This window comes from Tupaia chinensis, unplaced genomic scaffold (genome assembly GCF_000334495.1).
Source record: "Tupaia chinensis unplaced genomic scaffold, TupChi_1.0 Scaffold000367_1, whole genome shotgun sequence".
NCBI lineage: Eukaryota > Metazoa > Chordata > Mammalia > Scandentia > Tupaiidae > Tupaia > Tupaia belangeri.
In genome coordinates, this window is record NW_006159864.1 from 82,534 (window position 1) to 108,176 (window position 25,643).

General features: G+C 38.1%; 1 protein-coding gene and 1 pseudogene across 4 annotated transcripts in view; both read right to left on the bottom strand.

The window, feature by feature from the left end:
- LOC102502973 (ATP-binding cassette sub-family A member 3-like) overlaps positions 1-25,643 on the bottom strand; it is a 100,838-nt gene that overhangs the window by 4,587 nt on the left and 70,608 nt on the right. For 3 of the 4 annotated variants that reach the window (XM_027773743.1, XM_027773742.1, XM_014589658.1), the window contains 8 exons: positions 23,886-24,105; positions 23,266-23,430; positions 19,818-20,005; positions 7,089-7,214; positions 6,644-6,838; positions 2,974-3,161; positions 2,048-2,218; positions 1,456-1,646 (listed from right to left, as the gene is read on the bottom strand). In XM_027773743.1, the coding sequence (XP_027629544.1) occupies positions 1,456-1,646; positions 2,048-2,218; positions 2,974-3,161; positions 6,644-6,838; positions 7,089-7,214; positions 19,818-20,005; positions 23,266-23,430; positions 23,886-24,105 (1,444 nt within the window). The remainder of the gene's footprint in view (positions 1-1,455; positions 1,647-2,047; positions 2,219-2,973; positions 3,162-6,643; positions 6,839-7,088; positions 7,215-19,817; positions 20,006-23,265; positions 23,431-23,885; positions 24,106-25,643) is intronic. The other variant, XM_027773744.1, reaches the window with a different exon arrangement.
- On the bottom strand, positions 9,940-12,899 carry LOC102481271 (cap-specific mRNA (nucleoside-2'-O-)-methyltransferase 2-like; annotated as a pseudogene).

Here is a 25,643-nt window from a genome sequence, read left to right on the forward strand (position 1 = left end):
TGTACTGCATTGTGGCCACTCCGTGGGGGGCTAATTTCTCATTTTCTGTCTCTGTCCCTGGCGAGTACACTCGCCCTATAGCAAAAAAAAAAAAACTCTCTTAAATATATTAAATTTTACTTATTATTATTTTAAATTTCCTATAGGGTACATGTGCTCACAAGAGAGAAACACACAGAGAAAGATAGAAACAGAGAGACAGAGAGAAGGAAAGTGAGAAAGTAAGCCACCAGATCTGGGACTCGAATCACAGTTGGCAATGTGGAAGTCCAACACCTTAATCACCACACCATCTGCTGGCTCTGGTACCTTAGATTTACTGGGGTGTTAGAAAAGTCATGAGGTATTTTCCTGTTTTTCTATGTAAAAAGGCATCATGAGTTTTCTGCATTATCTTTCTTACACAGTGGTTTCTCTCTCTTTTTTTTTTTTTTTTGAGAAGTTTTTGCTATAGGGCACATGTGCTCGCCAGAAAGGCAGAGAGAGACAGAGAGACAGAAAGCGAGAAATCACCCTCCAGGGGAATGGCCACACTGCAATCCCTTCTCCTCCGTTCTCCTCTCGGGATCTTGGGCACACACGCACAGGCGCCCGGTGTGAGTTTAAGCCACTGGGTACAGGACTCGAACCATAGTTGACTACATGGGAGTTCAGCGACATAGCCGTTACTCCAACTGCTGGTCCTAACCCATTCAGTTAATTTCTACCATTTCTTTCTTTCTGTTATTTACTGTCACTTCTTTAGTGCAGGCCAATACCACTCATTGCTTCAGTACTGCTGTAGTCTCCATGCTTTCTTTCCATGTTGAACCCTAACCATCTATACGCTGTTGACACAGCAATCATTATAGATAGAGACTACTCAGGCCAAAATTATTAACAGTAACTATAACAATAATGATAATTTTAAGCATTAAAATTATTAAGCTCTGTTTAATGCTTAGGAGCAAATAGAATTGGAAAAAAAATGCAAGCTTCCTATGCTACTATACCACGTGCACAGAGAGCCACAGAAACAGAATGATTTTTAGTGTCACACATCTAGATACTTCCCTTGAAAGAACAGTAAGGAGCTTCTTGTTTTTGAGTTTCATAAGCATCACCTGGTTTAGAGATCAGAAACATGCAGAGAATACATGCTTCAAAAGGGGGAACATGGACAAATGATCAAATATAAATAATAGTGAGCAACCCTCGATCACTTAACTCTAGGTGAATACATTTAAACACTTTTATCTTACTAGGTGACTCCTGTAAGAGACTGGGGAGAGCCCCTGCTAGTTTATGAAAACTTTCTAGCCCAGTAAGGGATACGTTTTAGATAAATGATTCAGAAGGAGTTTAATATAAATGCCCAGTAAACATCAAATCATTGGAAGAGTAAGTATTCAGGACACGCAGCAGAACGACAAATATGACAACAAAATTGTCACAAACTGGCCCTACTTACATTACCTGGGAAGTTTGTTTCAATAAATTCTTTGAACTCCTTTACTTTATCTTCATTATTATCAATCTTAATCTTTACTGTCAGAGTGTACATATTACTATACTTCTTCTTGAGGTGCTGAGCACTGCCTAGGCATGCAAACTTCCCCTTTACCAAGATGGCCAGCCTATTACACAACGCCTCACACTCTTCCATCCTAAGGGGACAAAGGAGATACCATTGAGGAGACCCCCTTTCAGAGAACTAATTCTGTATTTTAAACAGAGCCAGGACGATGAGGCTTAGAATCAGGAGGTTTGGTATTGCAGATGATCACCACTAAGGTTGTATTCGGGAAAAAGAGATTTTAAAATTCAAACCAGTCAATGAATAAATTCACAATAGGAACAATTCCATTATTTCAGTTCCTGCTTCCAGAACTCAACTAAGGATTCTTGACTAACTTTCTTACCAGGTTCAGCTCTACCCACAGTCCCTCCTCTATAGTTCATATACTTAGATACATCTATTGACCCGTGTTCCTGGCTCTAACTAATTCCATCCCATACCCTTTGGAACCCCTTTTAACTTCCAACCAAACCTCCCCGTGAGTCATACCTGTGGGAGGTTATGATGATAGCTTTACCAGTTTTACAGATCAATGTAATTGTGTCCCAGAGCAGGCGCCGGGCTACTGGGTCCATGCCAGTAGATGGCTCATCTAGGAAGACGACTGATGAATTTCCCATTAGGGCAATAGCAGTATTCAGTATACGTTTGGTTCCTCCACTTCATGGTCAAAAAATTAGACAAAAAGCGGAGAAAGAAAAAGGTACAAATTTCATTAATTCATAGGACAGCTCATACATCCATAATACTGATTTGATACGACTAACAAAGATATAGGCTTCAGTCCAAGTTGCATATCAACTCTTTTCATTGAAATTACATTTCTTTGGGCCAGCAAATGGTGTAGGGGTTATATCACTGGATTTCTGTATGACCGACCCTGGTTTGAGTCCTAGATATAGTGGCTTGAAACATGCTGGGCGTGTGTGCATGCATGCTCAAGATTCCAGGAAGAGAAAAGATTGTGGCATGGCCATCCTCCCTGGATGGTGATTTTCTCACTTTCCCTCTCACTATCTCTATCTGTCTGTCTCTCTGGCAAGCACACGAGCCCTAAGGCAAAACCCTCTAAAATAAACAAATAAATACAGACATAAATTACTTTTCTTCTTGTGATTTGTTTCAGCATTATTATCAGTGAATAATTTCATTTTAGGGAGAAAAAAGCCATAGTAAGATAGGTATGAAAGTGCTCTCTTTTGAAATACAAAGACTAAAGTTCATGTCTATAAAGGATTAGCCACATACAAATGGAGCGTGCATTATTCCTGATATCTAAAACCTGACAGGCATTAGATTATTTCATAGTCATCACTCTATGTGAAGAAGGGCTCAAGTGGCATTTGTAGATTTTTGTTCTAAATAGCAGAAACATGGGTGAGTGGCTTAATAATTGCAACAACATAATCTCTCACCTGTATGTGTAGATAAACTCGTCAGCATAAGTTTCCAGCTGCAATGAATGCAAAAAGGCTTCCACATACTGGTAAATGTTTGGCTCAGGTACCCCCCACAACCTGGCATACATAACCAGCAATTCCCGACCTGTCATGTGGGTTGGCATGGAGTCAGACTGAGGACAATAGCCAATTCTTGACATAACCTGAACCAAGAGGGAAATCATAAGCAGTAGACTCATGTCAGTTATTCCAAAGAATGTGTAGCTCACAAGGATAAAATAGATACCTGAAGTGTTCTAATTCATGTGACTAAGAAGTTTTGATACCTGTGAAGCTCCCATCAAGAATTACTTCCTCTCCAGCCTACAGAATCATTATACTTGGAACTCACTGAAGTAAAATGGAATACCAACATCCATAACTGAATTATTTTTTTTTTAGAGGTTGTGTGTGTGTGTTTACGCGTGCACACACACACACATTATGGGGTGCATTCATCTGCTGGAGAGGTAGAGAGAGACAGAAAGTGAGAAATCACACCCCCGGGGGAATGACGGCACTGCAATCCCTTTTCCTCCATTCTCCTCTTGGGATTTTGGGCACACATGTACAGGTTATCTGGTGTGAGTTTTAAGATGCTGAGTCTGGGAATGGAACCATAGTTGACCACGTGGGAATCCAGCACCCTAACCACTATGCCACCTGCTGGCCCCAAATGGCTAATTTCTTAATATGACTCATCTAACAAGAAATTTATCTTGGGCATACAGTGCTCGAGGAGAACAAAAATAATTCTAGTAGGTTCTAAACAATAAATATACCAGGCAACTTGACTCTGGTAGAACAAGGTAAAAATATGGCCACTCTATGTTTATACCTGAAACAGGACACAGAAAAAAATATTCTGCAATCACAAAAATAAACAACTCTGTCTTCTGACTAACCTGAATGAATGCTACTTTTATTTTTCTAGTGATATCACCAGTCTTGCTTTAATTTGTATGCCTCCAAGTTAAAAATACCAATAATCAACAAATTTCCCCTACTTCCTGACAACTTCCAATCTCCATGTCTTTTACATTTCCAGAACAAGCCTAATTGCTGTAGTAAATCTCTTCCCTCTTTCCCAAACTTCCCCTGTTTCTCTGGAGTGCATTTTCTTGTGAAGAAGCATGCTAAATAAGTCTAATTTTGTCTACAGGTATATTTCTAGTGACCGTGGGCTAATGAGTTTCACTATAGCAATAACTTAGAATCAAGTGGCCACAAAAGAGAAAACAGATGTATTTACCTACCTAAAAGTTTCTGCAGGTCAGAAACAATATTAAGTCAAGAGGCAAATACAAACTATATTTGCAACACATATTACAGAAATTATTAGCATATGGGGGCCAGTAGGTGGTGTGGTGGTTGGGGGTGCTGGACTCCCACATGGCCAACCACAGTTTGAGTCCCAGACCTGGTGGATTGCTTTCTTACTTTCTCTCTCTGTTCCTCTCTGGTCAAAATAAAATAAATAAATAATTAAAAAAAGAAAAAAAGAAATTATTAGTATATGGAGAACTCTAAGGCATTTCTAAAGAGAAATGACAACAATGAAAAATACATAAAGGATTAGGAATAGACAATTCATGGGAAGGGAAATGTAAATAACTTTTAAGTGCATTAAAAAGTAATGTAACCTCACTCATAAGAAAATACTATACTGAAATGCTATTTTTTAAAAAACTACCAGACTAGGGAACCAGCAGTTAGCGTAATGGCTATGTCGCTGGACTCCCACGTAGTCGACCGCGGTTCGCGTCCTGGACCCGGTGGCTTAAAACTCACGCCAGGCGCGTGTGCGTGCGTGCCCAGGATCCCGAGAGGAAAATGGAGGAGAAGGGATTGCGGCGTGACCATCCCCTCTGGGAGGTGATTTCTCGCTTTCTGTCTCTCTGTCTCTCTCTGTCTGTCTGGTGAGCGCACGTGCCCTATAGCGAAAATCTCTCAAAAACAAAAAAACAAAAAACCAAAAAACGATCAGACTAGAGTCAGCAGGTAGCATGGTGGTTAAGGGGTTGGATTCCCTCATGGCCAACCACAGTTTGAGTCCTGGGTCCAGTGGCTTGAAATTCAGGCCAGGTGTACATGCATGCATGTCCAAAATCCCAGGAGAATGGAGGAGAAGGGATTGTGATGTGGCCATTCCCCCTCAGAGGGTAATTTCTTACTTTCCCTCTGTCTCTCTCTCTCTCTCTTTGGCAAGTGTACATGACCTATGGCAAAAATAGAAACAAACAAACCAAAACAAAACTACCAGACTAGGAAAAATACAAAAGCCAGTCTGTTGTAGTTAGTACAGGGAAACAGGCACTCTCCAGACTTTGCTGGGGTAGTGCCTAGAAGATTGTATGTATTACCACCTTTTGCGTAAGAGATGGAAACGAGACCTTCATATTTGATTGTATGAATGTTGAAAGGTATGGAATGATATAGTGGCTATCTCTTTTGTGTGCAATTAGGAAGGAATAAGGTAAAGGTTTGTAGGAAGAGGAAAAGAGACTTGATCTTGTATATCTTTTTATGCTGTTTTATGCACCATACCTTTTTTCCCCAGGTAGCTCCAACTGGTATACATTTCAAAATTCTTTTCACTGCCTTTGCTCACTTAGGTAAATATGCTGTAATTGCTAAAAATCTCAATTCTGTCCTCATCATCTACTTAGACTCTGGGTATAATTCTTCTCTCCTTGCCTATGTTTCACAGCTGCCTTTCTTCAAAGTCTGGGGCATGCTCACTGTTTCGCCTTCCTCATTTGTCCACTTGTCATCCCACTATATCCAGGCTTCTGTGATAGCCAATGGAAACTTAAATCTGTAATGCTTAAGATCACTATTTCATTTCTTTCTTGAAATGTTCTCCTCATGCAGTTTGTTCTTCTACCTCACTAATCTGTCCCCATTCCTTCTCCAATTATTCTTTTTATCCATATCTTAGAAATGTTAATAATCCTCTTTTTTCTCATTATCATACACACTCCTGATCATAAATTATCTCTACTTCCACATTTTAAATTTCACCGTTCCTTTTGGAAGTCCCTATTGATATCTCTTGCAATGATTCGCTATTATAGGTTCCAAGTGTCTATTTTACAATATATTCTATCGTTTTAATGTGTCACAGATACCTTATAACCCACATGCAAATTAATACTTTCTTACTAACTTTCATAACTGCTTTTTCTTTTTCTCAAGAATTATTTATTTAATTAATTGATTTTAAAGTTGAGATAGAACAAGAAAATGAGAGGGGGAGATAGAAGAATGTGAGAAAACAAGGTCCAGGATTTGAACCATGGTTGGTCATGTGGGAGTCCAGCACCTTGATCACCACGCCATCAGCTGACTCCAACAACTACTTTCTCTAATCATTGTTTTATTTCAAACTCTATTTCATAGCATGTTAGATGTAATTACTGTTCTTCCTGTTTCCAATTTGGCCCATTTATACTCACACTTTGCTTTAGCCAGAAAGAGTATTTGCTCTTCCCCAAACACAGTAAGATATCATGCCAATCATTATCCCGGGGTTTGTTACTATTTATATATATTCTTACCCTCAGCTTTCTTTCCATATTCCCTACCTACTTGCCTGGTTACTTTCTCCCTTAAGTACCAAGTCAGTGGCTAGGACGAGAAATACCTTTCTGATATGTTCAACGATGCTAATACCGTCAACTAACGCCACGCCAGAGGTGATGGGTTCTTCTCCAGTCAACATTTTGAATATAGAAGTTTTCCCGGCTCCATTTAATCCAAGTAATCCAAAGCATTCTGACTTTTTTACTACAAGGGAGATATTTCTTACAGCATTTACAACTGGACACTTAAAATAAATCTGAGAAAATGAAAAGCAAAAACCAAAAAACCCACAATGTACTGAAGCACTAATATGATTAATCACAACCATAACCTCACACCCCTATGATATTGCTACCTGTGGACAGTTTTGCAGATTTTATATTCAAGGTTTGCCAGAAAATGTATAGATCCCATAAAACTCCAATAAAATTTTGGCACCACCAATAAATTCTTGGCAGGGAAGGTGATTAAGGCTCAAGGCAATGCTGGTCATTGGATGACCTTACCTTTGTAAGTTCTTTAAGAAGCAGTGGGGTTGTCTGTAATTTTTGAAGTAGTGACAAGACATTTTCCCTTTCTTTTTTAACATCTTCATCCTCACATTCCTTGATTGCTTGGTTAGCCACTCTAGCCTGTATTTTCAAGACAAGGATCACTGATGCAGATATTCTTTAGATACCTGGTTAAACTGAGTAGCTTTAGAAAAGCAGACCTGAGGGTGTCATCTCAAAGATGTCAGAAAAGGCTTGAGTTTTGAGTAATTTCTAAGAGTATTCCAAACAATTTTCTCTCAACTCTTAAATGCAAATCTTTAGTTTGGGAACTACAGTCATGAACAAGCTTCTACAATTATGAGCAAGTTACTCATCAATGACAGAGACACTTCATGGAAAACAGAAGTCACATTAACACAATTAATTGTTGTCTAGTGTGATTTACCACTAAAAACTCATAAAAAATTCAGAAGTAAAATAGGGGCCAGCAGGTGACACGGTGGTTAGGGCACTGGACTCTCACATGGCAACATAACCATTACACTACCTGCTAATCCCGAAAGAAATAGTTCTTTATAAAAAGAAGTAAAAGATATTATGTGCACAGAATGACATACTGTTCACAGAGAAGTATTTTGTATTACTTGAGCAAAATTTTGTTGGTTTGACTTGCCACTTTTGCATCAAGTACTCATTTAATAGTATTGGTTAAGGAGGTGTGGAGTAAGAGAATATATCTTGCCCAATAAACAGGCTTATCAAAGGAGTTAGAATAAAGCCATTTAATCTATTTCTTTATCATCTCAAAATATTAGGAGTTACATAGCAGTGTTAAGAGAGGGCTTCATAGGAGCCCTCAGTCTTGAGGGGAAACATTCTATCTTCCATCATTACGTTAGCTGTGGGTATTCTTTGGATGTCATTATTCGATTGGAGAGTTCATTTCTTTTCCTAGTGTGCTGAGTTTTTGTGATAAATGTTGAATGTTGTCAAATGCTTTTTCTATAATAATTTTATATGATCATATGCTTTTTTTTTTTCTTGAGGTTACATTCTCCCACTGCAGGATGGGAGCCTCATTATATGCTGCTGGCTTTTAATCTCCTACTAACCATTCTCAGCTTCTAACTATATTTTATAAAGCAAGGAGCTTAGCAATAGCCTCTTAATTTCAGTGCTCGTATAGTTGCTATTTCTCCCATATTTCTTGAATACTTAATATATTACATCAGCCAGTGTATTTTCTTACACTAGTATAGTATCTCAGTTTACCACTAGTAAAAGATGAACAGCTTTGTGCCAGAGGCCTTCTGTGATCCCCTTACCACCAGTGATATGGACTTCACTGCTAGCTGGGCAGTGAATCATCTAGTTTTAAAACTTCTTGTTGCCTACTTTCTCAGACCTCTCTCTCGGTGCTGTTGTAGATGGAATTCCTTTGGGGCTAACACCCACAGAGGGGAGGGGAAAGAATCAGAAAGTAGAGGAGAAAGCCAAGCTGTGATGCAGGACAAATAACATTATCAGTTGACTCCATGGGAGGATCTAAAGTTGTCCAAACGAAATCGAGATGACTGAACAGTTCACTTGTGTATAAATAAATTACTGTTTGTGGGCCATCCAGGAAGGTATGTCACCTTAGCAGAGGAGACTCTCTGCAACCTAACCATGAAGAATATGACAGCTAAGGGCTGTTCAGAGATAGCACTCCTAGAAGCTGGACACAGCTATCCTTCATGGAAGCGGTACCTGACCTTGCATCACAATATATACCACAGGATGCAATCTTTATTTTCTGTGATATACAAGGGAGACTTCAAAAGGTTCATGGAAAAATGGAATTAATATATGAGTTTATTTTGGTGCCAAAAAATGAAATGTATAATTTTCCCATAATACACATTTTCCATGAATTTTTGAAGAGCCACCTCATGTAGAGCAGCCACCAGTGCAAAAAGTTTGCTCCTAGCATACAGTACCAAGAACTCTTCTGAAACAAAGCAAAAGGTCAATACAGGGATTTTGTTGATAGACTAGATTGGGGATAGAGCATGTAAGAATGGGTTGAGCACAATTTCCAGATCTCACTGCTGAATACATGTATAGATGGTGATATTACTTTTTGACATAGGGAATGTGGGAACTAGCTGATGGTTTTGAACAATTAGGGAGATTCTGAATGATGCAAAAGTTAGTCTTTTGTCAAACTAAAATATTTATTTATTTATTTATTTATTTATTTTAGAGGTTTTTGCTATAGGGCGTGTGCGCTTGCCAGACAGAGAGAGGATGGAGACAGAAAGCGAGAAATCACCCCCCTGGTGGGATGGCCACGCCGCAAACCCTTCTCCATTCTCCTCTCAGGATCTTGGGCACGCACGCATGCACATGTGCCCGGCATGAGTTTTAAGCCACCGGGTCCGGGACGTGAACCACAGTCAACTACGTGGGAGTCCAGTGACATAACCATTATGCTAACTGCTGGTCCCAAAGTAAAATTTTTTTTTTCCATTTTTTTTTTTTGGAGAGATTTTCACTGTAGGGGCGGTGTGCTCGCCAGACAGACAGAGAGAGACAGAGAGACAGAAAGCGAGAAATCACCCCCCGGGGGGATGGTCACGCCTCTCCTCCATTCTCCTCTCGGGAGCTTGGGCCCGCACGCACACGCGCCCGGCGTGAGTTTTAAGCCACCGGGTCTGGGACACGAACCGCGGTCGACTACGTGGGAGTCCAGCGACATAGCCATTACGCTAACTGCTGGTTCCCCCAAAGTAAAATATTTTTAATTAATAGAACAAAAGGATGTGATAACATTGAAAATCATATGTCATAAAGTCAAATCTTGGAAAGGACATGTTCGACTTCAAAAGTGAAGGCTGCTGCTGCTTTCTTCTCTCTCCTTGAATAATAAGTGCAAATGCCTTTTAGCAATGGCAGCATTCAAATCCCACTAAAAACCAAGTAGTACTTTCTTAAGAAGCACCAACTGTAAAATCTGCCATGGCGCATCAGAGTTAAGCAAAGAGCTCAACAATTTATTCACATTCTGCAAACACTGGAAAACTGGATTTAGAAGGTTCTCAAAGTAACGCAGAGCCGGACTGCACAGGTCCTCAGGAGCTCAGAGGATGTGGGACAAGAAAATGTGATGAATCTAAAACAACTATGGGAGGACAAAGATCAAACCAGCCATAAATCTGGTGAAACAAGAGAGTACAGGCAAAATCATAACATCGCCTTGTGAAGCTTCTGCAGTGACTAGAAGGCAGTTCAAATATAACTACTCGTAAGCTGGGTCTCCATCATGAAGCAAGGAACTGCTATAAGTCATGAGTTCAGCTGATCTGAGGAGTTCCACTTCTAATGGTATACACATTTTCACATCATGAACAGGCATTTTATTTGGTCGTTAGGTTCTATAACTTGCTCGCCCTGAAGGCACTTGGTAAGGCTAACTAACTCAGAAAATAACAGTTCTTCAGAAAAACATGACAGGAGCAGTGATATTGCTGTTTTGGCCTAAACTTGGAATCCAAATTCAAAGCTCCTCCTAATGACTTTTCGATTGCTTCATTAAAATTCTTTAAAAATTTCACCATTGCAGAAATTACTTTGGCAGTTTCTTTCCTCCTCATCCTCCTCCTCTTCTTCTTTTTTTTTTTTTTTAAGAAAGATTTTTGTTAGAGGGCATGTGCACTTGCCCAAGAAACAGAAAGAGACACAGAAAGCAAGAAATCACCCTCTTGGGGGGATGGCCACACCACAATCTCTTCTTCCCCATTCTCCTCTAGTGATTTTGGGCATTCATGCACATATGCCCAGCATGAGTTTCAAGTCTCCAGATCAGGAGCTCAAACTACAGTTGGCCATGTGGGAGTCCAGTGATGTTACCATTACACCATCTGGTACCCCACTTTGGCAGTTTCTTACCCTCTAAAATATGCCATAAGTGACACTCAAGATTAGAAGATGTCCAATAAATTTATTTATTTATTTGGAGAAATTTTTGCTATAGGGTGGGTGTACTAGCCAGAAAGACAGAGAAAGACAGAGAGACAGAAAGCCAGAAATCACCCCCCAAGGGGGATGGCCACACCACAATCCCTTCTCCTCCATTCTCCTCTCGGGATCGATCTTGGGCATGCATACACACCTACCTGGCGTGAGTTTAAGCCACCAGGTCTGGGACTCAAACCGCAGTCAACTACATGGGAGTCCAGCGGCATAGCCATTATGCCAACTGCTGGTCCCAGAAAGATGTCCCTTTTAAAAGAGAACTTTGCCCAGGATGATATATAGCATGTTTTTCAGTCCAACTATTAAAGTACCCTTTGGCCACTTTATCTTTCCATGAGAGGGATTCCAGCATCTTCCTTTCACTATAGGTTTTAAAAATACATTTTCCTCTGCTAAAACAATTTTGTATTTGTACTACAACCAGTATTAGATTTTCTTTAAATATTTATTTATTTATTTAAATTTGACCAGAGGAGGACAGAGAGAGAGAGAGTGAGAGAGATTGGGAAAGTGAGAAAGCAAGCTGCCAGGTCAGGGAGTCCAGCATCCGTAACCACCATGCCACCTGCCAGTCCCTAGATTATTATTTTTTTTTACTAGCCAATTATTTCTGGAAAGTGTCTTCAGTTGAAATTTTTGCATAATATATTGTACTACACAATCTCTTAAATTATTTAGCTTTGCCTGCTCCCCATTTCCCATGCATTCAAATAGACGGATGTTCTCAGAACTAAGTCTCAAGCTGGTATTTATGGAAGAAAGCACAATATTCTTCATGTCTTTTCAGAAAAGATTATGAATCACATGATGGGGAAAGAGGGCTTTTTTGGTCTTTCCAGTCCCAAAATTTAGCACTATCTTAGATAAATGAGGATGAATGGCCTCTCTTCCCTTATAGTGGAGACATACCACATACACTTTGGAGTTTCCTGCCTTGTAAAAACATGGACTTGGTCAAAGGAATAGTTTAGCAGGGGCATCGGGTTTATGAAAGTGTTCAAACAGTTGTCTTCGCAACACAAGAGCCACCGTTTCCAAGAGTGGTCAGAACAGTGACAACTTCACAGTAATGCAAAGAAGAGACCAAAGCTTCTTGTTTGTCTGGGTGTCCTTGGTAATCAAAACTTCTATCTTCAGTGATTCCGTGAATGGTAGTCATTCTGCTTATGAAATTCTGAAGCCCAGTCAGATATTTAAGGGTCAGGATATCACCAGTGTATCTGGACCAAAGTACCACCAATGCAAGGTGTTTGCAGTAAGCCGGTCATCTATAATTATCGAATGAGTATCCTTTGTTTCAGGTATGATTCAGGGTATTAGCTACCCGACTCCAATCAAAGGGGAACTGAGAGGATTTTAAGTAGAGGTAGAGACTAGCTATTAAAGCTCCAGGAGCTTCGCGAAGGTGTAGAGAATTCAGTTTTCTATTCTGAAAAGCTTCCTGTGGAATAAGTGGAAAGCAGCACAAAATCTCATGGAACTTAACACCATGCCTGAGTTCAGCATTCACAGATTTTCTCAAATCAGAAATGATTTTTCCAATGTGCTCATGCCATTCATCCAGTTTATCACTCAGTACGTTTTTTTTTTTTACTTCATTTAGCGAGTTCTTCATAAACAAAAATACATAAATTCTATGTGTTCACAGCTAAAAATCTTACTAGAATCTGGTAATCGCCACTCATTAACTGGGTTGCCATAATAAAAGTTCTTGGCAAAGAGTTTGGGAATGTCAACAAGAACATCTGGGTTGAGAGTCTCAGTACTTGCCAACTGCTGAACTGGCGGCTTTCTGCACTTTCTCATTTTCAAATCAAATGATCATCTTTGCTCATGCGCATTTGGGCTCCCAACAGTCTTAAGTGGATGTCCTTCATTGCTGTCCTCATTTGAGGGGAACCATTCCACTCCCAGGACTGCTTCCTTGGGTGCTTGCTTCTTTGGGTCCGAGACACCCCACCCACAGCGGAGGAGGTGGTGAGCCTGGAGGCTGGAAAGGTGACCTGGACCTGCCCCTCATGGCTCAGGAAGATGGAGCCCAGCTCCAGGTCACGCTGCTGCCAAGGGCTTGCTGCCTGACCTGCTGTCAGCAGTCAGCAGGCCCTCAGTATTTCCTCTTCTTAATAACTATGTGAAGTAAAGTCTATTACTATTTCATTTGTGTAATGAAAATATTTGAAGAAACAATGGGCACAAACTTCCTTTGATGAAAGAAATTAATTCTTTAATTTATTTTATTGGTATATTAAATTTGAAAAATAACTGCACATATTTACAGATACAGTGTGGTATTTTGATACCTGTATAACAATTCATATCAAATCAGAGTAATTATTCTACCTATTACTTCAACCATTTATTTTTTCTTTGTGCTGGGAACATTCAAAATCCTTTCTTCTAGCTTTTCAAAGATATTCAGTAAACTGCTATACATATAGTCACCCTACAATGTTATTGAACTCTAGAACTTATAACTATTATTTTATATCTATTAACCAAACTCTCTCAATCCTCCATCCTGAAAACATTAACTTATACCTTTTAAAATTTAAAAAAACTTTAAGTAATTGACCAAAATATCCACAACTAGCCACATCATACTCAAAACACTGGAAGTAAAAGACAAAAATAAAAATCTTGAATGTGGGCTAAAAAAAAAAAAAGAAGACTCATTACCATAAGAGAACCACACAGACTTAATAGGTTCTTATGAATTCAGCACTCTGTGTTTGAAAAACAATGGGGGTCTAAAGGGCAGTGCTATGAAATATTCGAAGTGCTGAAAGAAACACCTACAAATTTTTGATCTAGCACCTTTCACTTTTTATGGTTCAGGAACTATACTTTTTACTGATGATTGTGACTTTTTTCTTGGAATGTAAGAAAAACTAAGATTGGTGTTTTATTTTTAAAGAGCTAGGATATGAAGTTTTCTTTGATTTTAGTATATTGAGGCTAACCAGAACAGTTCATTAGAGTACTACATAAAATTTGAGGTATTATCCTAATCCAAAAAGAGTTAAGTGGTCCCTCTTTATCCATTGAGGACAGTGGACGCCTACAACCAAGGATAGTACCAAACTCTGCATATACCAGGTTTTTTTCAAATACATGGTATGATAACATTTATTGTATAAATTAGGTACAGTAAGAGATTAAAAACGATAACTAATAATAGAATAGTTGTAACAATGTGTCAGTATCATACTACCACATTCTGATAACACAGGGGCTACTAAATGACTAATAGGTAGACTGTAAATAGCAACAGATACACTGATTTACATTCAGGGCAGGATGAAGAGAGGGATTGTGAAATTTCATCATGCTACTTAGAATGGCGCACAGTTTGTAATTTATGAATTATTTCTGGAATCTTCTATTTAATATTCTTAGACTGCAGTTAACTGCAGGTGACTAAAACCACAGAAAGCAAAACCATAGATTGAGGAGGAACTACTGTATACCTGTGCCAGACCTTACTCTCTCAGCATATAGGGGCAGTGACAAATACAGGAAGAATTTAGAAGTCGAACATTCTGATAATCCATATGATTAAAAACTATCCTTCCTTTCATACTCATTATTCTCATTTTCTGCAGAAGTGTGACATAATTCTAGCCTAAAAAAACTTAGAGCAGGAAAGTCTGGAGGTAACTTATTTAATTCTAGCCACTCTCTCTCTCTTCTCTTTTTTTATATTGCTCAAAAATTTGAATTTCTCGGGCTAGGACAACTGAAGATTTTTTGCCCAGACTTTAATCTCCTGCCCCCCCCACCCAGTCTAGCCAGAGTAATCCTCAATTTCCATGGAATCTGCTGCACAAAAATGGTACTGCTTAGAGATTGCAGCCTCTGAATGCTCAGATTTACCTGCAAAAACTAAGGAAAAAAACAATAACCCATCAGGTGACCAGAAACCTCTGCAAAGGGACAAGAAATATGAGAAACTGAGAGAATATCTCTCCCTGAAGGGAAAAGAGTAACTCCTCATCCTCCAAGGACAATACAAGGAACTTGTGGAAATGTCAGAGAAAGAATTTAAAATATTTATAGAGACAAAGCAAACAGAGATGCACGAGAAGAGAGACAACAAACTCCAGATGATGCAGAGAAAAGAGACAAGTTTCAGGAGGTGAGGAAGTTCTTGTACCTGAAAAAGGAAATACATACTGTAAGGTCTGGGGGGAGGGAAAAGAAACGTGGCGGAAACATTCCCACAGCAGGAACTTTCCTGTGGTCCACACCTGGCCCGCCATCACCAATGGACTTTCCTGCCCTTCAGCATTTGGCGTGCCCGCCAAAGTTGAACAGAACAGCAAACTTCATTGGCCAGCCAAGGACCCATGGTTACCACTTATTGGACAATGGCCCTTTAAGAACAAGCAGCACCCACCCTGGGCGAAAATACCAGAGTCAGGCCAAGGCCAAGGGACCTCACCCGAGAGTGCAGAATAAATTATGTTGGTTTTATTAAACCCCAAAGCCTGACTCTGGTATTTTCGCCTTTGCCACCCTGACTTCGCCACCGCTCCCAAATCAAACCTAACACATACCATTAAAACCTAACACATACCATTAAAAAGGAAGATTAAAGCTGTAATACAGGAAATCAAAACCTCCCTTGAAAGTATTAAAAGCAGATTAGACAATGCAGAAGATCAATCTCAGATGTAGAAGATAGAACCTCTTACCTAGAAAAATTTACCAGAAAGTTATACTGTTAGGCCGAATTAGCATACGTTAAGCTGAGTTAGTATAAGCTGATTTAGCGTAATTAGCATATGTAGGCTAAATTAGTTTAGGTTAATTCAGCCTAAACACCCTTGTTAGCGCATTCGCCACCAAGACAGGGATCGAAAGATGGGGCACAGGAATTCACTAATTAACAGACAGGAATTCACAGCAAACAGGATACAGGAATTCATGAGTTAACAGAGGAAGGGCAGGTCTGACTGGCAGCGACAGGATGAACAAACCTGAAGGCGCCCGGGAAGATTACCTACCTTAACTGAGAGTTCTTATCTAAATTTAGGTGGGCAATAACAGATAGTTATACCAGGAAAACTAAAGACGGATACAGAGAAATAAGAGTACAAAAAACAACCAAGAAAATATCCTGTATTGCCTCCTGAGCGATAAAAAGCCCCTCGTTCCTAGGTTCGGGATCCTTGTTGTAACCCGCTGCGTTGGGCATTAACTTGGACCCCAGCTAGCTAGAAATATAAACGCCTCTGATACAGTTGCATTGTCTTGTCTCCTCTGCGTCACTACTGGATAAATTTATCTTTGGGACTTACAATACTAGATTACCATTAAATGCCCAAACATCCAGATAATTGGTATCCCAGAAGGTGAGGAAAATAATAATCCTCAAAGAAAACTTTCCAAACTTTCCACACCTAGAGAGGCAAAGATCCAGACCCAAGAAATACAAAGGACCCCACATAGAATCAACCCAAGAAGATCTTCTCCAAGGCACATCATAGCCAGATTGACCAAAACCACAGACAAAGACAAGGTAATAAAATTGGCAAGACAGAAATGTCAAGTTACTTTCAAAGGATATACCATCAGGCTAACATCAGACCTCTCATTGGAAATAATGCAGGCAAGGAAAGAATGGGAAAATATACTCAAAGTGTTAAGTGAAAAATAATTTCAACCAAGAATACTATACCCTGCAAGATTATCTTTCATATGGGGAAAAAATCCAAAAACATTTCAGATAAAAAAAACCTGAAAGAATTTATCAACATCAGACCAGCTAGCTCTCCAAGATGCGCTGAAGGGAATGCTATACCAGGAAAACTAAAGATGGATACAGAGAAACAAGAGTACAAAAAACAACCAAGAAAATGGCCAGCCTAATGATAGGAACAAGTCTGGAGGTTAACTTCCAGAATTTAAACGGAAAGATCAGACCACAGTAACACTGCAAATTTAATAGAAGAGAGATTAATTACATGAGACTGAACTGGTGAAATAGAATTTTATGACTTTTAACTAAAACATTGTGGAGAGCAGCCAATTTGAAAACATGTGATTAAAACATGTGGCCTGAAGACATATGCAGATATGTGCTTTTGTAAGCTACTCTAGCAGGGCTATGAAGAAGCATTTACATACGAAAGCAGTACCTGCCTGTTGTCAATGGTTGTCTTCCTGTTATTGTTGATAGCCAATACCTCGATACTGCCCAGTATCAGGCTAAAGGAAATCACAAGCATTTATCAGATTGTCCCCCCAAAAGATCAGATAAATTATATAGTGCCAGTCATTTTCACATTCTCAAATGATTTACATCCAAAACCAACTGGCTTTACATTCTAGTTTCTCCTCCCTTATTCCCTTGGCATTCCACTTCCTTCTTCCCCATTCCTTTTACATCCCATTTTTCCCCTTCCCCCATTTTTTGTCCTTTAAAAGAATAAACCTGAGGCTGGTTCTAGTCGCAACTTCTCCATCAGAGAAACTGTGCCCACCCAATCCTCGCTTTTCAATATCTGTGTGTCTTGGTGTGTTTGTTATTGTGTCTATTTCTAATGAACAGCATTCCCCACTCAGAAAAACATGTTCATGCCAAGCTAGTCCCCGTAAAACATTATTCATTTTATTCTATGCTTTGTTTTCCAGATTTAAGGATTTTTATCTTCTCTTGAACTGTTGAGAGGTTCATCTATCTACTGTTTGAACTGAATCCTAACCTTTTTCTTGGCTTTAAGTCTTAAGCAAATCTCTCTTAACATTTTAAAATTTTGATCTACTAAAACTGCTTTTCTTGAAATTAAAAAATGTATTAAGAATACATACTTAATGACTGTAGTAAGCTATATAGTGCCAGCTAGGTGCTACTATAATGTAGTATGTTCATTCTACTCACTGAGGTTTATGCCTAAAATTAGACATGTGTTCATAAATATGTATATATCTGCACTTGCTATTAAAAGTATTTGGATTAATTAAGATATTTAGTGAATCAAAATGTGGAAAAAAAACAACAAAAAGGGGCATGGAAAGCAACTGTAGATAGCAGAGACAGTGTGGGAGGAGGGTGGGAAATGGCAGAGGGTGAGAAATAGGAGAATCAAGGGGGAAAAAAGGCAAAATATTTAAGAAACAAGAAATGGAAAATTATTTGTTGATGATGACATGTATGGTAATATCCTTGATTGAGCCAATATACAGTGTATTCTCAATGGGAAATCTCATTTTGTATACTGTAATGATGTACAATGAATGAATGTAAATAAATTAATTTAAAATGAAAAAAAATTGAATTTTTCTTTGTTGCCATGTCTTGGATCAGATATCTTCTAATTGTAGTAGTAAAGTTTGTATGGGCCTTGGTGTAAAATTAGATAGAACAGGATTTTTTTGCCCATTATGTATTCTAGGCGTTAATAAGTAACATATTGGGTTGTCGGAGAAATTATGATGTTATTTTTCTGTTTTTCTATGCAAAAATGCATCATGACTTTTCTGACAACCCAATATAACAAGCAACTAAAACTCTGCATGAAAGCTATTCATACTAATCTGAATTCCAGGTGACAACAGAAGTAGATATTCTACTTTTTGAAATATTAGAGATACACAAACTCACAGATGCTCATGGCCAAGATCCAGAGCCTTCATGGTATAGCATCTAGAGACAGAACTGGAAATGGATGAGCAAAAGTTACAAGGAGACAGGTGTATTTAAAGGCAATGGTTTGGGCCAGCAGATGGGGTAATGGTTATGTTGCTGGATTCCCATGTAGATGACTATGATTTGAGTCCCAGACCCAGAGCCTTAAAATTCATGCCAGGCACATGTGCGTATGTGCCTAATATCCTGAGAGGAAAATGGAGAAGGGACTGTGGTATGGCCATCCCCCTTGAAGGTGATTTCTTGCTTCCTGTCTCTCTGTGTCTCTCCGGTGAGTGCACATACCCTACAGCAAAAATCTCTCTAAAAAAAAGAAAGGTAAAGATTTTTTCTTAGCAGATGTTCAAGCACAGAGCAGTAGGGATTAAATTACTGAATAAATGAGCTACTAAAATAATGTTTTAAATTCTAGGCATAACTCTTGAGATTATGTGGAATTATGAGAGCTGTATAAAGCAGTACTTAATAATCTGACTTGTAGAGGGAACGAAGCCCAACAATCTCATAGTTTCAAAGAAGTCAGTTCCACAATTAGTATCAACTATACATTGAAGACAATGACTAAGACTGCTTTCTTTTTTTTTTTTTTTTTTTTTTTTTTTTTTTAAAGCAAATGCTTTCTATCACAGTTAATTACAGATTATTTCCTTGAAGGCAGAGTTCTTGATGTTTAGAACCTTGAAATTCAGGGGTTGGCAAGTGGCATGGTGATTAAGGGTGCTGGACTCCTACATGGCCAATTGTGGTTCAAGTCCTGGACCTGGCAGCTTGCTTTCAGTTTCTTCCTCTTACTCTGTCTCTCTTGTTCTTGCTCTGTCCCTTTCTGGTCAAATTAAAATAAATACAGCAAGTAAGTAAGCTAAATTAAATAATTCTTTAATTTTTTTTTTTTTTTAAGAACCTTGAAATTCAAAGAAAAGAGACTTGTGATCAAATTAATCCCAGTTAGGTCTGTTACACCTGGTTAACATTTTCTTTATCAAGCAATGGAGTTGGGTATATGTAAATTCAAACATTTGGCCTAATGTTGAGCTTTCTTTTAGTTGCACCTAAAGTCCATCTTAGTTACTCACCTTCTTGCCTTGTATGAATGCCTTGTAGACATTAAAAATAATGTTATGGCAGACATAGTTTTTCAGGTTCCAGAATTCGATCTCTAGGAACAATAGCAAGAGGAAGTAAAATAAGCCTAGGGCAGCCAAGGTAACCAAATATTTTGCAATTCCCAATTCTCCAAAACTGTAGATGTCGTTCTGAATAACTGAGGATGACAAAACAAAAGAGCTTTACTTTAAAAACTGATACAGAGTCTAAGATGACAGCAAATATTAAGAAACCTAAAAGTGAATTTTAAGTTAGACATTGTATGTCCCCACTTAATATATACCAAGTATCCGCACTCTACGACTGAAACTAATTGACTGAAGGATATAGAAACAGTATATAAATGTAAACACCAGATATAGTGTGTGTGAAAGAGGAGAGTCTGAGGAAGGACATTTAGAAGAAAAATAGGGAGGCAAAGCATTAATGGCACAAAGAAATGTGGTATTACCTATTGAAGATACTTTGTAGTTTTATCAACTGGACTAAGAAGAAATGTCCGCCTGTTGAAATATCCATCTTGTAAGCCAAATAATAATGTGACTGAATGTATAAAAGAAAATAAAAAAAAAAAAAGAAAGTTGTGGACTTGCAAATTTTACCAAAAAAATCAAAGCTGTTCCTCAGCTTCAGGGCTACCTGTGATTCTTGTTTGCCCTTACAAATGGAGTTTATCCTCACAAATTTTTTTGCCAAGAACCTAATTAAATGACTTATTATAAAAAAAAAAAAGGAAGAAAGAAACAACCAAGAGAATGGCCAGCCCAATGGTAGAGACAAGTCCGGAGTTGAATGTTAACTTCCAGAGTTCAAATGGAAAGATCAGACTATAGTAACACTGCAAATTCAATAGAAGAGAGATTAATTACATAAGTCTGAACTAGAATTTTTTTACTTTAGACTAAAACTTACTGATTTTCTTTGATGCTTTGATTTCCATATTTAAGAATTTTTGTCTTCTCTTGAACTGTTGATAGGTTCATCTACCTATTGTTTGAACTGAATCCTAACTTTTTTCCTGGCTTTAAGTTTTAAGCAAATTTCTCCTAACATTTTTTTTATGTTGATCTATTAAAACTAAATTTTTTTTTGAAATTAAAAAATATCTATTAATACCTACTTACTGACTGCAGTAAGCTATATAGTCCCAGTGAGGTGCTACTTTATAGTATGTTCACTTAACTCACTGGGGTTTACACCAGAAGTCAGACATGTGTTCATAAATTTGTATATATCAGCTGTGCTTGCTATTTTAGGTCTTTAATTAAGCTCTTTAGTGAATTAATAAACTGTGAAAAAAAGAAGGCATGGCAAACAACTATACATACCAGAGACAGTGTGGGAGAAGTGGGGGAGTTGGCAGAGGGTTAGAGGTACAGAATAAAGGGGGGGCAAAATACATAAAAAACAAGAAATAGAAAATTATTTGTTGATGATAACATGTATGGTAATATTTTTGATTGAGCCAATATACAATGTATATTGATGGAAAATCTCATTTTGTATATTGTATCAATGTACAGTGAATGACTGTAAATAAATAAATTTTAAAAATATTCTCGATTGTTTATCTGACATTTCCACAAGTTCCATTGTGTTTGTGGATCTCCTAGTACCAAGAGAGAATAGACTCCTTTGGCTAAAGTTGCCATCACATATTAAGCAAAATTGGGGGTGGGGAGAGAGTAGAAATCCATACCTGCCTAGCTCATGGTAAAATTTTTACTACAAAAGCATTGTTTGGGAAAAATGAAAGAATATCTAAATAAATGAAGAGACATTTCATATTCATGGATTATATGACTCAGTGTTGTAAACTGGCATAGCTTTCCAGAATGATCAGTAGTAGCAATGTCGTTTCCATCCAAATTCCATGGGCTTTTTTTGTTTTTGCTACAAATGAGAAGCTAATGCTAAAATATATAGGGAAAGTAAAGAGATCCAGAATAATGAAAATTATTTTGAAAAAGATAAACAAAGGAAGATGGTGGACTTACACTTCATAATTTCAAAATTTTCTGCAGTGTTACAGGAATCAGAACACTGTGGTATTGGCATAGCATAGAAAATTTGATCATGGGACAAAATTTATACTCCAGAAGTAATGTCATAGTTATGGCCAGTTCACTTTTAACAAAGGTGCAAATGTAATTCACTGAGAAACTGATACTCTTTTCAACAGACTGTGCCAGGACGAATCATGTTGTTACCTAAATATAGGTGATTATATTACAAAACTTCTAGAAGACGACAGTGGATAAACTCTTCATTGCCTAGAGTTAGGTAAGATTTTTAGGTATGATACAAACACACTATACAAGGAAAAAAAATCGGAAACTTGAATTCATCAACCTTCAAAGCTTTTATGTTTAGAAGGACATCAAAAGGCATCCTTAAGAACTTTTGTCCAAATAAATGTCTATAAACTGTTGAATACATAAATAAAATGTGATGTGTCCAAACAATGGAATACAATTCAGAAACCAAAAGACCCCCCTCAGTACTGAAATATGCTACGACCTGGATAAATCTCAAGGACATTTTTGTAAATAAAAGAAATCTAGATACAAAATGATTTTATTTATATGAAATGTCCATAAATACCAAATCCATAGCAGCAGCAGATACATTAGTAAAAGCCTGGCCTGGGCATGTTGATAAATGACTGGAAAAAGTTAAAAGGGATATTTTTCAGATCATAAAAATATTGTAATATTGGCCTGTGGTAATGATTGCCCAACATTATACATTTACTGAAAATAATAAATAAATAAAATTAATTCAAACTAGTGACCATGATATGTAAGTAATATTAGATCTGTTTTTAAAAAACAGAGAGACATTTATCATCCACATATGCAAACTACAATGTGACATAATTTTTATTATTCAAAGTTATAAGAAAATATAATCCATTTGACCTAATAATTATATTTCTTTTTTTGGAGAGGTTTTTTTTGCTATAGGGCACGTGCGCTCGCCAGACAGAGAGAGACATAGAGACAGAAAGTGAGAAATCACCCCCCCCAGGGGGGACGGCCATGCCGCAATCCCTTCTCCTCCATTCTCCTCTCGGGATCTTGGGCATGCACGCACATGTGACTGACATGAGTTTCGAGCCACTGGGTCCGGGACATGAACTGCGGTCGACTACATGGGAGTCCAGCGACACAGCCATTACGCTAACCGCTGGTCCCCCTAATAATTATATTTCAACCTGCAATCATTTGGTGAAGTACAATTACATTTATTTTTTTCGTGGGCCTATATAAATCATTTTGATCCAGAAAGAATTTTTCCTTCCAGAATATACTGTATATTAAGCTCAATCAAGGATTCTACCATATATATTATCATCATGGAAGGCTGGAAAGAATTAGATCGTATTTAGGGACTAAAAGAGCCTTGAATACTCACATGATTTACTGCAGTTCAAGGAGATTCTGTGAATTCGCCTGGCACACACTTTTTTCTTCTCATAGTTATCAAAGAACTTGCTGAAACTCATTGCAAAATTGTAACTAGGAAGCACCATTAATATGTGACGCATGTATGGTGTGATGGAGTTAGAAATCTGGAGTTCTGTGATTTAAAATATGATAAATTAACTTCAGTTATTAGAAAGTAATGAACCTCCTCAAAACAGTCCCCAGAACAATTAAACCATTCTCAGCAAATTACCAAACAAGCAAATGATCCTTGAGAAAACACTAGTTATTGCTAAATCTGTTCATGGATTTGTAGAATAGATTTGTCAATTTGTAGATGTCAAGGGAAAACTTTTGGTAACAGTATTTCTCTAAGATCTATCTTCCTCCCACTTTCTGTATGGATATGTTTCTCTCTTCCCCTTTTCTTCTCTCCCTCTACTTCTCTCTCTTACATACCCACTCAATAAACATTTGCTATTTCCAAAAATCATAGGTTTCCATTTTCCTGGAAATTAAGGGCTTAACAATTAATATTTTACTCTTAATTTCATCCTCATTTATTTAATGTACTTTCTTGGAAAAGGGAAAGTCGTGGGACGTACTTACCGATGTGTTGTATTATGATGTGAGCCATGATACTGCAAATGGTTGAGAAGTAGTTGAAGAGCGTGAGCTTGATGAGGGCAGTAGTACTGTCAGAGAACAGGAAACTTCCAAGATACATGAGAGGAACGACACACCAGCCATACAGCATGAAGATCAACATTGTGTCCAGAAAGTGGTAATCCGCAATAAATGCATCTACTCCACAGAATAGGAATACTCCCTGGGACACAAGCATAGAGGTAAAAGCAGGGCGAAGGACACGGTACAGCAAAAAGTCAAGCCAGGACACAGAGAAGAGCCAGCGCTGGCTCCATTAGCACATAGCACTCTTCATTACTTAGATCATTTTACCTGTACCCCCTTTTGAAAGCCTCGGCTTATGAGCTTGAAGTGAACTACTTCCTCAGGAGAGAACATTCTAGTAAGCAGAATGAATATACTTCCCATTTCTGTTTTTTCTCTTTTGGAATAGTTTTATTTTTTATTTTCTTCTCCCTGCCACCAACCCTCATGATTGGAGTCAAAGTATTATGTCTGCATTAAGATCAACTCAGAATTTTTCTTAAAAAGAAAAAGGAAAGACTTAGACATAGACTAATTCTGTAAAGATTTTCTAGATGATCTGCTGCATCACTCTTCACATTTAGGCTGCCTCCTGGCTCTGCTCTGAACTTGTGTCCATCTCAGCAAGTTAGGGAACTCTTCTTTCTTTCTTTACTTACTTTTATTCATTTTTTTTAAAAAGGAATTATTTACTTTTATTTATTATTATTTTAAAATTTTGCTATAGGACATATACACGAGAGAAAGAGAGAGAGAGAGAGAGAGAGAGAGAGAGAGAGAGAAAGCTAGCTAGCTATCAGGTCTAGGACTCGAACCATGGTCAGCCATGTAAGAGTCTGGCACCCTAACACCACACCACCTGCCGGCCCCCTCATTTATTTTTTATTATATTTGGGAATCAGACTGGAAAGTACACATTTAGAGTAAGCTAGACTACAAAGAGAGGAAGTTGTAGATCTAATAAAGAAAATAATTTCCTAAACATCTACTAGATACCGGTGGTAATTACAGTTTTTCCAGAGATACAGAGTTTGGTCTTTATCTGAGGACATACTTATGCAGCAGGATCACTAATGAGTGGAAAGAAGGGTTAGACTAAGAATATCCCCTATGAGAGTCCTATGCATTTCATAGAAATAATTTACATTATAGCAATAGTGTTTAAAGAAAGTGATCACAGATGAAAGAACCTAGCAGCTTCAACTATAGTTGGTTCTCTGCCATTTCAACGGAGTACTGAAATTAAAAATAGTCGGAAAGAAATTGTGGGTAGCCTAGGGTTACCTTTGTTCCAAAGCTTATAGGGTTTATGGATGTCCCAAATTTTAACCTATTTCAAGCAAAATTTATCTATCAGGCTAACTGAAGAGACATATCCTGTTAGATAAAGTATGACTCAACATGGTAAAAATGTAAATGTTCCCCAAATTCATCTAAACAAAAATAGCAATGGGAATGGCACTTTATATTTAAACAGAAAAAAGTCAAAATAGAAAATTCTGTAGAAGATTTTTTTTTTTTTTGAGAGGTTTTTGCTATAGGGCGCATGCGCTCGACAGAAAGACAAAGAGACAGAAAGCGAGAAATCACTGCCTAAGATCCTGAGAGGAAAATGGGGGAGAAGGGATTGCGGTGTGGCCACCCCCATTGGGGGGTGATTTCTCGCTTTCTGTCTCTCTGTCTGTCTCTGTCTGT